General features: G+C 39.7%; 1 protein-coding gene across 2 annotated transcripts in view; it reads right to left on the bottom strand.

Annotated features, from left to right (window-relative positions):
- FAR1 (fatty acyl-CoA reductase 1) overlaps nucleotides 1-12,537 on the bottom strand; it is an 81,037-nt gene that overhangs the window by 40,579 nt on the left and 27,921 nt on the right. For both annotated transcript variants that reach the window (XM_054025796.1, XM_054025797.1), the window contains exons 2-4: nucleotides 11,709-11,903; nucleotides 4,365-4,540; nucleotides 1,370-1,549 (exon numbers count right to left, since the gene is read on the bottom strand). In XM_054025796.1, coding sequence (XP_053881771.1) covers nucleotides 1,370-1,549; nucleotides 4,365-4,540; nucleotides 11,709-11,897 — 545 coding nt within the window. In that variant the 5' untranslated portion in view covers nucleotides 11,898-11,903. The remainder of the gene's footprint in view (nucleotides 1-1,369; nucleotides 1,550-4,364; nucleotides 4,541-11,708; nucleotides 11,904-12,537) is intronic.

Below are 12,537 nucleotides of genomic sequence, written 5' to 3'. Positions count from 1 at the left end.
GAAAAACTCAAATGTATCTTCAATATTTGTTACAGTAATCTGAGGTTACTTACTGCAAAAATTACACTGTTGTGAAATTTATTACACTGATGTCCCTTTAATTACTATCCATGGGTATTCTTTATTCTCTTGACTAGAACCAGATTCTCTTTTCTTCCCGACTGAAATCCAGGCTACTAAACCTTACATTTTATTCCAACTCGCTCAAGCTTTTTGTCTATCCTCTGCAGCAGCTTCAGAAGATTAACCCACTAGAACCTAGGACTAGTTACAGTTGGCCAAATGAAATCTTTTGTGCACCTCACAGATGGGCAGCTAATTTTGGCTTGTTTATTGCTTTTCCCACTTGATGCTAGGACTCAAACTTTACTGTATTTGCCACAACTATACCACACATCTGAGTCAGAGGAAATTTACCCTTCATAGTTTTGTTTTATTCACTGAAGTTTGTTGGGCAGGAAGTATAGTGTATTTTCACAGTTGGAAGAGGGCTCTGTCTGTCTGCTCTGGAGATATCCCCTCAGAGGGGTCGGAAAAACAGCAAGGGATTCATGAAGAACAAAGTTTAGTTCTGGCTATTTCTGACATCAAGAGGTTCTAATGCAAGGAGCAAGAGGTTACCCTTCCTTTGCAGTCACACTTGCCCATCACCACCACCATTCGTGGCCAGGCAGACTGCAAACAAAGTTGGCCTCTACAGACTATTTTTATTGTAATACAGTGTTCTGAATCCAGATTCAATTCTTGAGTCCAAATTTGATTTTTTTTTTAAAACTACTTATTTCAAACAAAAAAATAAAACCACTGATCTTTAAATTTCTTTTAAAGAGACGATGCCTTAGTGAATTGGAAACTGAAGTTTAAAACCATGCAACTTTAGAATACTTTAGGAAAACAAAAATTTGTTTGGTTTGAACTTTAAGTTTTGCTAGATTTTATTTTTACATGCTACAGTATAGACATTTAACTTTATACTGAATTGCTAAATAGACACTCTTTTTATTAGAATTGCTTGAGGGGGTTTTATAGGGTTGCCAGTGCTTTAGGAGGTTTTAACTTTTGGCATCTAATTATATGTTTAGTTTGATATATTGAATATTTATTATTTGGCTTTGAGGAGGTAGTACTCTGAATGGAAAAACAAACATTTATCCTAATTCTTGAATAAGTGATCTAAAATAAGTCACAACCTTCCTACACCTTAGTTTCCTCATCTGTAAAATGGAGATCATTGCCTCACCCATGTGTGTAGTTTTTTTTAATATTATGCTTTTCAAAGCCTTTTATCAATGTGTAATAGTACTGGAGAAGAGAACTGCAAGTAGGTGTGGATTATAGTCAAGAAAAGCTATAAAGATTCAAAACATACTCTAAAGAACCTATCAGTTTCTTGGGGTCAACAGGGGGTGGATATATGATTTCTTCAATGTGCTTTCGATTGCAATAAGCATATGCTGTTGAAACATGCATGAACACCTCCAAGTTCTTCATTCGCTGGGCCAAGATGACGAGCTGTTGTGTGGCAATCACATTTAACTGAACAGCATCTCTGTGAAGAAAACAACAAATGAAGATGAGTAAGAGTAAGCATGTCAGAGAATCATAAATTGAGGTAGAAGTCTCATGTGGTCATCTATTCACATCCCCCTACCAATGCAGACATAACATTTTCCCGCATCTTGTCCAGTCGATTTTTAGCTGTCCCTAGTAATGGCTTGCACCACTTTCCTTGTAAGACTGTTCCAGTCTTAGAATCCATAATATGGAAGTTTTTTAGTACTCAGTCTAGTTTTCACTAATTTCATGCCACTGTTTTTAGTTCTATCCCTGTGTACCATCTAAAAACAAATTCCTCTGCTTACATGGCATACACCCTAGTCAAGTTATGAAACTTCTTTATTTTCCTAAAATAAAATCCTTCTCAACTAAAAACAATGGAGTGAAAAATGTTTACATGATAATCTATAATTGCTAGGCTCTCCTGCTTTCTTCACCTCTGACCCTCACGCAAGGTGTCTAACCCAGTATCAACAGATATTCATATATAAACCCACAGAGCCGTCCACATCAGGCAGTTAACACGTCAAGCTGAGCAAGATTTGCCCTGGTCAATACTTCAATGGGAGGTCTCCAAAGACTTCAGGTTGGCAAGTCAATAGGTGATGCTCTCCCTTTTGAGTCAGTGCTCAGGTAATAACCAGATAGGCAGGGGACGGTTGGGGGAAGGATGGGCATTATGCTATCATGGGGGTCTTGTATAGAAGGAAGGCAACCAAAGATACTAAGGTATTGATTGCTTCTTGTCATTAAAATTTCCATGACACTTTCTGAAAGGCTAGGGATGAACCCAACTTTAATTTAGCTAGTATCTGGGCTGTGACTTTCTGGACACACAAATTTCACCTATAAAATTTCACATAAATTAGCTATTCTTTCCAGTTCTATTATATTACTATGGGTTGTTGCCTTCCTCCCCTGAGCTAGTGGCATTTCAGTAATACTGGTGGACTATTTATAAGGTTGTCAAAATTTTGTTGGGATAAAGTGCTATATTAACATCAAATACAAGTTTGAGGGTTTTTTTTTTTTTTTTTTGCTTTAACGTAAGTCGAGTTACACTGAGATGACAGTTTTTCAGTAATGTCATATCAATTTTTCAAACAATCCCTACCCCATTGCAGCAAAAGCACAATCATTTTACAAAATGTTATTACATTTTTTCATAACCTATTTTGGCTTCAACCTTCAGCTCTTTCAAAAGACCAAAAGAATTGACCCATGAAAAATTCCCTGCATTTCTAACTTAGGAAATGGAAAAAGTTCTGAAACAAAGTCCAAACATGTTCTGTGCCTGCTTTTTAGATCAGAAGATGAATAATTTTGATCTTGAGTCAACTCTCTGGGTACAGGAGAGAGATGAGGCAGAGACTCAACAGCAGGGAATTAAGTTCTGACCAAGGGCTTCCTAGGAGGACTTGTCAGCGAAGACTGCCCAAGAGAAATATCAGTTCAGCACACTTCCAGTTGCCCTTCCCAGCCAGCCCCATCCACTTGTGTTCTGCTTTAGGAGATTCCAGACCTGCCAGCAGAGTGGAAATTACAGGAGGCTTGAGTCATTATGTCCCCACTCCAGAAGGATTTTTCACTGCTAAAGGCCTCTGTAAACCTAGCTCTTTAGCTAATTCCTATGTTGGTGACACAAGGGAACTGCCTAATTAAAAGAATTTGTGAAAAGGAAGTATAAAAAGGGGGTTTGCTCATTTTCATCATGTAGCATTCCCAGAGGGCCATGATCAGTATTTGCAGGGACTCGGAAATTAGAATTTCCTAACCCTACCTTTCACTCTTATATAGCCAAGTTTCTTTCCCTCCTCCTTCCTGAAAAGAGATTTCTCATATAGCAACAAAAGTCAAAAATGTACTGTAACATTTCAACATTAAAAAATTTTCTACGAAAAATGGATATACCAAAGCTTACTTTATCTCCTTTGCTTTTGTTAGTCCTTTTCTTCTACAAGAGTCTTTTCCTTAAGCTTTCAGTAGCTGTTTTCCCTCAATCTCTTTAGAAATTTCCTAGTAGTTTTTTCCTCACTCTTCCCCTTTTTATTTCTCTTATTTCTCCCCACACTTCCTCTAATCTGTATTGCTACCCCTTTGCCATTACTTTCTCCTTCCACCTAACCACATATATCTTCTCTTCCCCTGCACCCACCCTTAGCATATATTTGATTCTCTGACCCCAGATTCTGTCAGATGAAGCAAGAGCTAGAATTTTATCCCCATACCTTCAGAATGAGAGCATTTTTGTGCTCAATACACCCTTACCTTCCAAAAAGGCTGACCATCAAATTACATATACGTGTGCACTTTTTTTATGATCTGGTTCATAAAATGGGTGGTGGTTCAGCTCAACTGCCGAGCCAGATGAATCTTGCTCTAGCCCATCCACATCCATTTATTATCCACCAGCTAGACTCATATCAGAAGCCATGGCAGCAGGAGCTCACAAGACACATGAAGGTGCCAAGATCAGTACAAGCAGCAACATTACTTAACTTTCTGTACACCTTGTGCCTGTACCATGCCTGGGATCTGGCACAATCTTCATATTTGTCTTTCCTCAACAATGGCCCTTTATACTTATCCTTTAAATCCTAAGGGTTAAAACCTTCTTGGGGAGTTTCCTCATACAGAGGAAAAAATTAAATTGACCCTATATGCAGTGAAACTCATGAAAAAACAAGGGTTTTTTTTGTTTATAAAATTTTGCAGATAAATGTTATTTTCAAGCTGGTGTCCCCTTGAGGAATACACTAATATAATTCAATTACATTAGTTTTTTTCATATCAAGCTTTATACTCACCTCAGTGTTTCATTGAATCTGACTGTAGCAGCACAATGGAATACAATATTAATGCAGTCTATGAGCTTTTCTTTGTCCTGCTCACTAAGGTCCAGTTCATTCTGCGTAAGTTCACTAGTAACTGCTATTATTTTCTCTTTAAATTCAGGCTGTTCATCTCTTAACCTGTCAAAGAGCTGTTAAAAGAAAATCAGGACTAAAAATAAAAATTCACACAATGATTTCGGATGTAGCAAGAGAAGGGGCAAATATTTTCTGCCTATAACATGGAGTTATACTTCACTCAATCATAATGGATATTAAAAAATGTCATATCACATATCAGTACGAGTTGGGATGAGCAAGTTATTCAACTGGCAAAGCATCCAGTGAATTATGCAGGTCATTCCAAGTTAATGATAAAGCTGAACAGGCATGATGCATTTTTTTTAAACTTTATTTATTGGAACTACTTTTCTGTCCTTAAAGCTAAATTCCTTAAGCTCCCGACAGTCCAAATGCTCAGGGCTCCAACAGAGCCATAGAAAGCTTCTAAAAATTAACTAAAGTAGCTATAATCAACTTACAGTCTATCATCTCTGGCCCATTCAGAGCTAAAAAGCAAAACATTTTACCCTATCTTCCACTGTATAATACTGTAGTCTAGAAGTGAGAGGACTCCAGATATCAGTCTTTAATCCCATGACATTTAGGTCTAGAAGATGTGTTGCTGACTCAAGAATGAACACACCCCAAGGCCTTAAGCCACGTGTCATTCTGGGGAAAGTTTCACAATTAAGAAAGAATGAATAAAAACCCACTTCTCTTGCAGGTAGTTGCAAAAGAGACGGGAGGATTTAAGATTGCTCAATGGGTTGGAATGTCAGAGTAAATCACAGGAAAAACAATTTAGTAGGCAGATGAAAAATGAGGCTGTTAGAGGCACAATAAATGTGTTCATCACATCTGTATTTTATCACATGGATTACCACCATATATCTGGTGTATTACATACAAATACAAAATCCTTGTCTTTTTTTCCTCCATTAGATACCCAGAAAATTTACAGGGGTAACAAACTAACAGTAATGGAAGTTCCACATGCTATGGTTTTAATGTATCAGTACAACAGAACCTTAGCGTTTAGGTCAATATCCCAGTCAGACAGGAAGTTCAGTTTAGATTAACATCTAAACAGAACTTTGAACAGAACACTATCAAAATGTTTTAATCCAACATCACATTAACAAAAATGAAAAGCCTCCAGTTAGGTAGCAGCTACTACTACTGAAAGTGTTGTTTAAAGACTGAGCTTTCAAGGTTGTGCTCCCCATGAAAAGGGGGAATAACTTTACTAAGACACCAAATTTTGCAAAACAAGTAATGGTGAAGTCTATGCTTTTCAAATACTACTTTTTGAGCATATAAAGTGCTACTGGAAATCAGAGTTAAAGATGCCAGATGCTGTGTAGCAAAGAACTTCTCTAGACCAGCGGCAAGGAACCATGCGGCCCATTAGGGTAATCTGATTGCAGGCCGCAAGATATTTTGCTGATGTTGACCGCCCGCAGGCATGGCCCCCCGCTGATCCCAGTGGCCGTGGTTCACCGTTCCCGGCCAATGGGAGCTGCGGGAAGAGGCGGGATGCATGGACGTGCTGGATACCGTTTCCCACAACTCCCACTGGCCAGGAACGGTGAACTGCGGCCACTGGGAGCTGCAGGGGGCCGTGCCTGCAGATGGTCAACGCCAGCAAAATGTCTCACAGCCCGCAACCAGATTACCCTGATTGTCTGCAGGTTGCTCACCACTGCTCTAGGCATAAGTTTGTGCTGAGTTCTTCACATTTACACATACAGTCCTTCACATTTATACAGACACATCAGAAGTTATTTGGTCAATCTGAGACTTCTTCAAGCTTAAAACACAACTGCTATTCTTGTCTATACCATTATATAGGTCAATGCATGGTAGTAGCATAAAGCTGAAAAGAACAATAAAAGACTCCTTAGTTTCTATAACCACACAGCAATTGAAACAGTAAATTAAATCCAATGAAGTGGCTAAGCATCTGACTAGGATTTAAATGCTCCTGAACTCTTGATTCTGTATCCTCCGAAGGAATTGAGAACAACAGCCATGCTTCTGGATTTAACAGAGGTTCTTTGTTCCTCAAAGTTACTGCAATTGGAGTAAGAGAGAAGTTGGCTGAATGCCAATATAGTTACACTGAAGGCATGAACTGATAATAAATCAATCAGTTAAAATGGGGAGGAACTGGTTGAGAATTTGAAAGTGGAAGGCAGTTTAGGTGAAAGTTTTCATGAAATGGTAGAGCTCATGATTGTAAGGAATGGTAGGAGGGAAAACAGCACAATAAAAACAATGAATTTCAAAAAGGCAGATGTTACCTACCAACTCCCTGAGTTTGCTAAGATCCCATGGGAAGCAAGTCTAAGGGGAAAAACAGTTCAAGAGAATTGGCAGTTTTTCAAAGAGACTTTAAGGGCACAAGAGCAAACTACCCCATTGAGTAGGAAAGTATGGCAAGAGACCACTCTGGCTTAACCAGGAGATCTTCAATTTTCTGAAACTCAAAAGAGAGTAATAAGCCTTGTGGAGAGAGGGGAAGCAACAGATGTGGCATATCTTGACTTTAGTAAGGCTTTTGATGCTGTCTCGCATTACCTTCTCATAAACAAACTAGGAAACACAACCTAGATGGAACTACTATAAGGTGGCTGCATAACTGTTTGGAAAACCGTTCCTAGAGAGAGTAGTTATCAGTGGCATATCCAGTGGAGTCCCGCAGGGATCAGTTCTGGGTCAGTTCTGTTCAAGATCTTCATCAATGATTTAGATAATGGCATAGAGAGTACACTTATAAAGTTTGCAGACGATACCAAGCTGGAAGGGGTTGCAAGTGCTTTGGAAGACAGGATTAAAATTCAAAATGATCTGAACAAATTGGAGAAATGGCCTAAGTAAATAGAATGAAATTCAATAAGGACAAATTCAAAGTACTCCACTTAAGAAAGAACAAGCAGTTGCACACACATGTAAAATGGGAAATGACTGCCTACAAAGGAGTACTGCAGAAAGGGATCTGGAGGTCATAGTGGATCACAATCTAAATATGAGTCAACAGTGTAACACTGTTGCAAATAAAGCAAACATCATTCTGGGATGTATTAGAAGGAGTGTTGTAAGCAAGACACGAAAAGTAATTCTTCCTCTATACTCCGCGCTCATTAGGCCTCAACTGAAGTATTGTGTCCAGTTCTAGGCACCATATCTCAGGAAAGATGTGGACAAATTGGAGAAAGTCCAGAGAAGAGCAACAAAAACGATTAAAGGTCTACAAAACATGACTTATGAAGGAAGATTGAAAAAATTGGGTTTGTTTAGTCTGGAGAAGAGAAGACAGAGCAGATATGATAAGAGTTTTCAAGTACATAAAAGGTGTTACAAGGAGGAAGGGAAACATTTTTCCATAACCTCTGAGGATAGGACAAGAAGCAAGGGCAGTTTAGGTTGGACATTACAAAAAACTTCCTGTCAGGGTGGTTAAGCACTGAAATAAATTGCCTAGGGAGCTTGTGGAATGTGCATCATTGGAGATTTTTAAGAGCAGATTAGACAAACACCTGTGTCAAGAATGGTCTAGAATCTAGATAATAGTTAATCCTGCTATGAGTGTAGGGGACTGGACTAGATGACCTCTTGAAGTCCCTTCCAGTCCCATGATTCTTCCCGTAACCCCTCCAACTGTAACGGGGCAGGGAGAGGCTGGAAGCCTGTAGTCACAGAATCATAGAAACAGAATATCAGGGTTGGAAGGGACCTCAGGAGGTCATCTAGTCCAACCCCCTGCTCAAAGCAGGACCAATCCCCAACTAAATCAGCAAAGTGTGCCCAGGAAGCCCCCTTAAGAAGGGGCCTTCAGTCATTCCTCCTGGCTGCCACCAAATTCTTCAGACAGGAAATTCTTTAACAAAATAGTTCATAAACAAGGGAGCCAAGGCTGTTTAGCTGCAAGTACCGTGTAGCCTTCCAGAATGCAGAAGTTGACAGCCAAAACACAAACCTGTGGGATCCAGCAAACTCAAACACCTGTTAAGATAATGCCAGATATACCACATGCCCCACAGAGTCTTAACTCAGGCCCTTCCAATTGCTTCCCTAGGGAGTACCTCAGGGAGATTACAGTTAAAACTGTGTGAATAACTGATTTGTCAGTTTGCTGGCAGTTCTGGAAGATTGAAAGTTGTTCAGTTCAATCTGAACTGAACTCAAAGGTTCAGTGAATTGAAAAAGTTAACATTTCATTTCAAGCTTGTTGTTATTGGTTGTGTCTTGATATAACCTTTAGCCCAGCAGTTACGGCACTCATCTGGGATGTGGGAAACCCAGGTTCAAATCCCCACTCTGGAGCAGGGACTTGAACACAGGACTCCCTGATCCTACCTGAACATCCTAACTACCAGGTTACATGGTATTCTGGGGTGGGTGTCTCGGTCTCTCCTGTTGAAGCTATTTCACTTTGTATAAATACATAGATATACGTTCAGTGAGAGCGTCTATAGCTTCGTGCACTCATCTGGGAGGTGGGAGAGAAAGACACACCTGAATTCTTGTCTCTGCTTCTATTAATATTTAATTGTGCTGTTTCAACATTTCTAAAGTTTTGTTTTGACCACAACAATGCAAACTAGATACAAATTAATGAAATGTTTTATTTAACTGGAATTCACATTTGTGGAGGCAGGGAGGAGAAAAGGGATTCAGACAAAATAAATTTGCCCAACTAATTAGAATACTACATCAATTCCCAAGATATGGACATCAGCAGGGAGGATGAAGAGGAGCAATGCTGGGGAAACTTAAGTTCCTCAGAGCAATTTATCTTAGGGTAGGTCTACACTTACCCGGTAGTTCAGCGGCGAGCGATTGAACTTCTGGGTTCGACTTATTGCGTCTTGTCTGGACGCGATAAGTCGAACCCGGAAGTGCTCGCCGTCGACTGCGGTACTCCAGCTAGACGAGAGGAGTACCGCGGAGTCGACAGGGGAGCCTGCCTGCCGCGTGTGGACCGAGGTAAGTTCGAACTAAGGTACTTCGAACTTCAGCTACGTTATTCACGTAGCTGAAGTTGCGTACCTTAGTTCGAATTAGGGGGTTAGTGTAGACCTGGCCTTAGCTCTCACTATGGGATTCATTGTTCAGGGTGATGTATACCATTTACAGTTAGTAGTCCCTAGAACAGTGGTGTAACAGAAGACAGGAAGGCTTCATGGCAGTGTTTGAACAGGAGTACAAACGTGGAGTTGTGCTGGACACAGAGGAGAGGCCAGGTGGATATTAGGATGAGGTCAAATACTGCTATATTCCCAGCTATTGCTACGTCCAAGCCTCCTGAGGTGCAAGTAAGAACTCTGGCATCCAACCAGGGTTGAGTTGATTTAAATCACTAGTCAGGAAGACTCGATTTAATCATAGATTTCCACATAAAATTGCATTCTTGTATTAAGGTTATAACAACCAACATGTTCTTCACAACTCCGAGATAGTGGAGATAAAAAGAGACCCAGCTGCCATTATAGCTTTTCCTTTCTAGTGAGATAATATTATGGTAGATCTCAAATTAATGAAGGCAACACTCAGAAAGACCTCAACACTTCTGAAATATGCTGCTCTACTGGCCATTAATTACATTTTGGAAAGTCAAAAAAATAGAAAATGCAGAGTTAGTAGTTTGTTTGAGCGCACTTCCAAGATCTCAAATTTCTATGCCAGCTTCTACATTCCGTAAGGCACTGCTAAGCACAAGACTTAACTCCCAGGTAACACCACTGTTTGTTAATGAATTAAGATTTAAGTTCCCCATCCTTTCTCCCCCTTGTAAATGTAATTCTTTGTATCGCTAGCAAAGTCCCTGTCTCCGATACTCAGCCAGCATGCTCCTGGATTCTTCAGTCCATCAACATTGTTCTAGTCGGATAGAAAGACTGGAAAAACAATGCACTCCCTTCTCAGGGGGTGTATTCCCCTCTTGAAGGGAGGAATGCCTCTCCAGCGTTATTTACTTTCATTAGCCCAGAGCACTGGGTACCCAGGGTAGCAAAATATTAACAGTTACTTTGTCAAAGAGAAATCACTCAAATTCCAAATTGAAGAAATTTCATAGTAGGTTCACATTGTAATGTAGATTACTACTAACCAAAATTCATGGGAAATGGGGGGTGCTAGATCTCCACAACTCTATAAAAAAAATTGAGAATATTTTGAAATGTTGGTATAGCTTATTTTGGTAAGTTTAAAGAAATAAGCTATGTTGATAAGCACCTCCACTATACAGTATAATTTTATGCACACTAAGGGGTTGCACCAATTTGACTAATTTCTAAACTACAATAGTTAAGTGGTACAGAAACTGCAGACAAGGGTAATTTAATTTCCCTGTAAACCACACATTTAATTTTACATCTTCGGCAAGATTTTCACACCGTCTTCCAGCTAATTCACCTTGGGGCAGCTCTAATAATAATAACAACTCTACCTAGCTCTTAGAGTGCTTTTCATCAGTAGACCTCAAAGCACTTTACAAAGAAGGGATATGTTTTCCCTATTTTACAGATAGGGTAACTGAGGCACACAGAGCCGAAGTAATTTGCCCCAGGGCATACAGGAGGCAGAGGCTGAATTGGGACTAGAACACAGGTCTCCTGAGTCAGTGTTCAATTCTCTATCCATAAGGCCACGCTACCTCCCTACAGGAGACTACACATTTTATTAGCAGACTGTAAAATACAAGTCATTTACATTACAATCATTTGACATTTCAACACTCCTTTGCACTTTAACACACAAGATAGCTGAATTAAAAACAAGACCTTTTAACAAAGCTGAAAGCGGGTAAGACACTCCACCTGAAATGTACATCCTCTTACCCTCACCGTAAAACCTATCACTGGGCTTTTCACTTGAATGCAAAGCACACAAAAAAGTCATCAGCAGAACTTAAAAAAACAAGCATATAATATGGTATATGACATTCAAAGAATGCGTATCTGTCCGCAAGTTTAAATGGCAGAAAACAAGCTTCATTATGCTCATCTGCTGTATGTGCCCCTCTGTCTCCAGGAGGGAGATGTCTATTTTCCTTTAATTTGTTAAAAGTCAATGCAACCCTGATATTTAGTTATTAATACCACAGCAGTTAGTTATTTGGAAGTTTGTATAGCAAAAAACCTGTTCCAACATGTTCACGGTTGCTCACTATTTCAGAAGTTTCTTTACAATGGGGAAACGAGGTTTGTATCACTTCTTTAGTCAATTAAACACAAAGAGCTTCCAGAGACATACCTTACAGCTGATCATTTCTTCCATTCGTTCTTGAGGCGTCTGACCTGCTTTATGTCTCACCAATATATAAACAGCTTTCACTTTAGGGCAGGACCTCAGTAGCTTTTCCAGAAGCACCTTTCCCATGAAGCCAGTAGCTCCTGTGAGGAGGACATTCTTTCCTTCATAGTATTCAGGGATGGATACCATTATGACCTTAAAGTTTAACAAGAATACATTAGAAAAATGTCACTTTATGCAGGCCTACAGATCTGTACCTCCTTCATTATAATGCAAAGATATGAACATTCAGTCCTGTGGTTGAAAGTAGAAGCTCACTGACCAGATTCTTCATCTATCGGTATCCCCTTCCTTCTTACACAAGTAGGGGTCTTAAGTTTAAGCAAATGCCATAGGTTTTAGAAGCAATTCACAGAATACCTTTTAAATCTTTTACACGATCTGGATCCATGCTACTGGCACAACTCAAGTTCTCCCTCTGCCCCATCCCAATTTCTCCCTTAGTTTCTGGTTATTCAGAACTGGCTCTAAGTATTTAGCCAACAATATTTTATTTTTCATTAAGTGAAATAAGCCACCTGCTTTGCACAGCTAGATAGATGGAGTTTTAAAGAGACTGTACAATATAAACAGAAATTGTATATACCCACTTTAAGTAACCACCCATGGGACCAATAAAAACTGGGTGGCTGCTACAGAAAGTTTAAGGTAAGTTTGTTGTCTGTAGTGTATGTGTTTGTGGTATGCTTGCTGCTGGACTGGTCATGTGGTCTGTTTGTTTGGGGGACAGTGTGCTGAGCCTAGCAACCTGCTAGGCAAGGCTGAGAGC

This window comes from Malaclemys terrapin, chromosome 4 (genome assembly GCF_027887155.1).
Source record: "Malaclemys terrapin pileata isolate rMalTer1 chromosome 4, rMalTer1.hap1, whole genome shotgun sequence".
NCBI lineage: Eukaryota > Metazoa > Chordata > Testudines > Emydidae > Malaclemys > Malaclemys terrapin.
The sequence above is the reverse complement of the archived record's forward strand: the minus strand, read 5'-3'. Positions and strand labels throughout refer to the sequence as shown.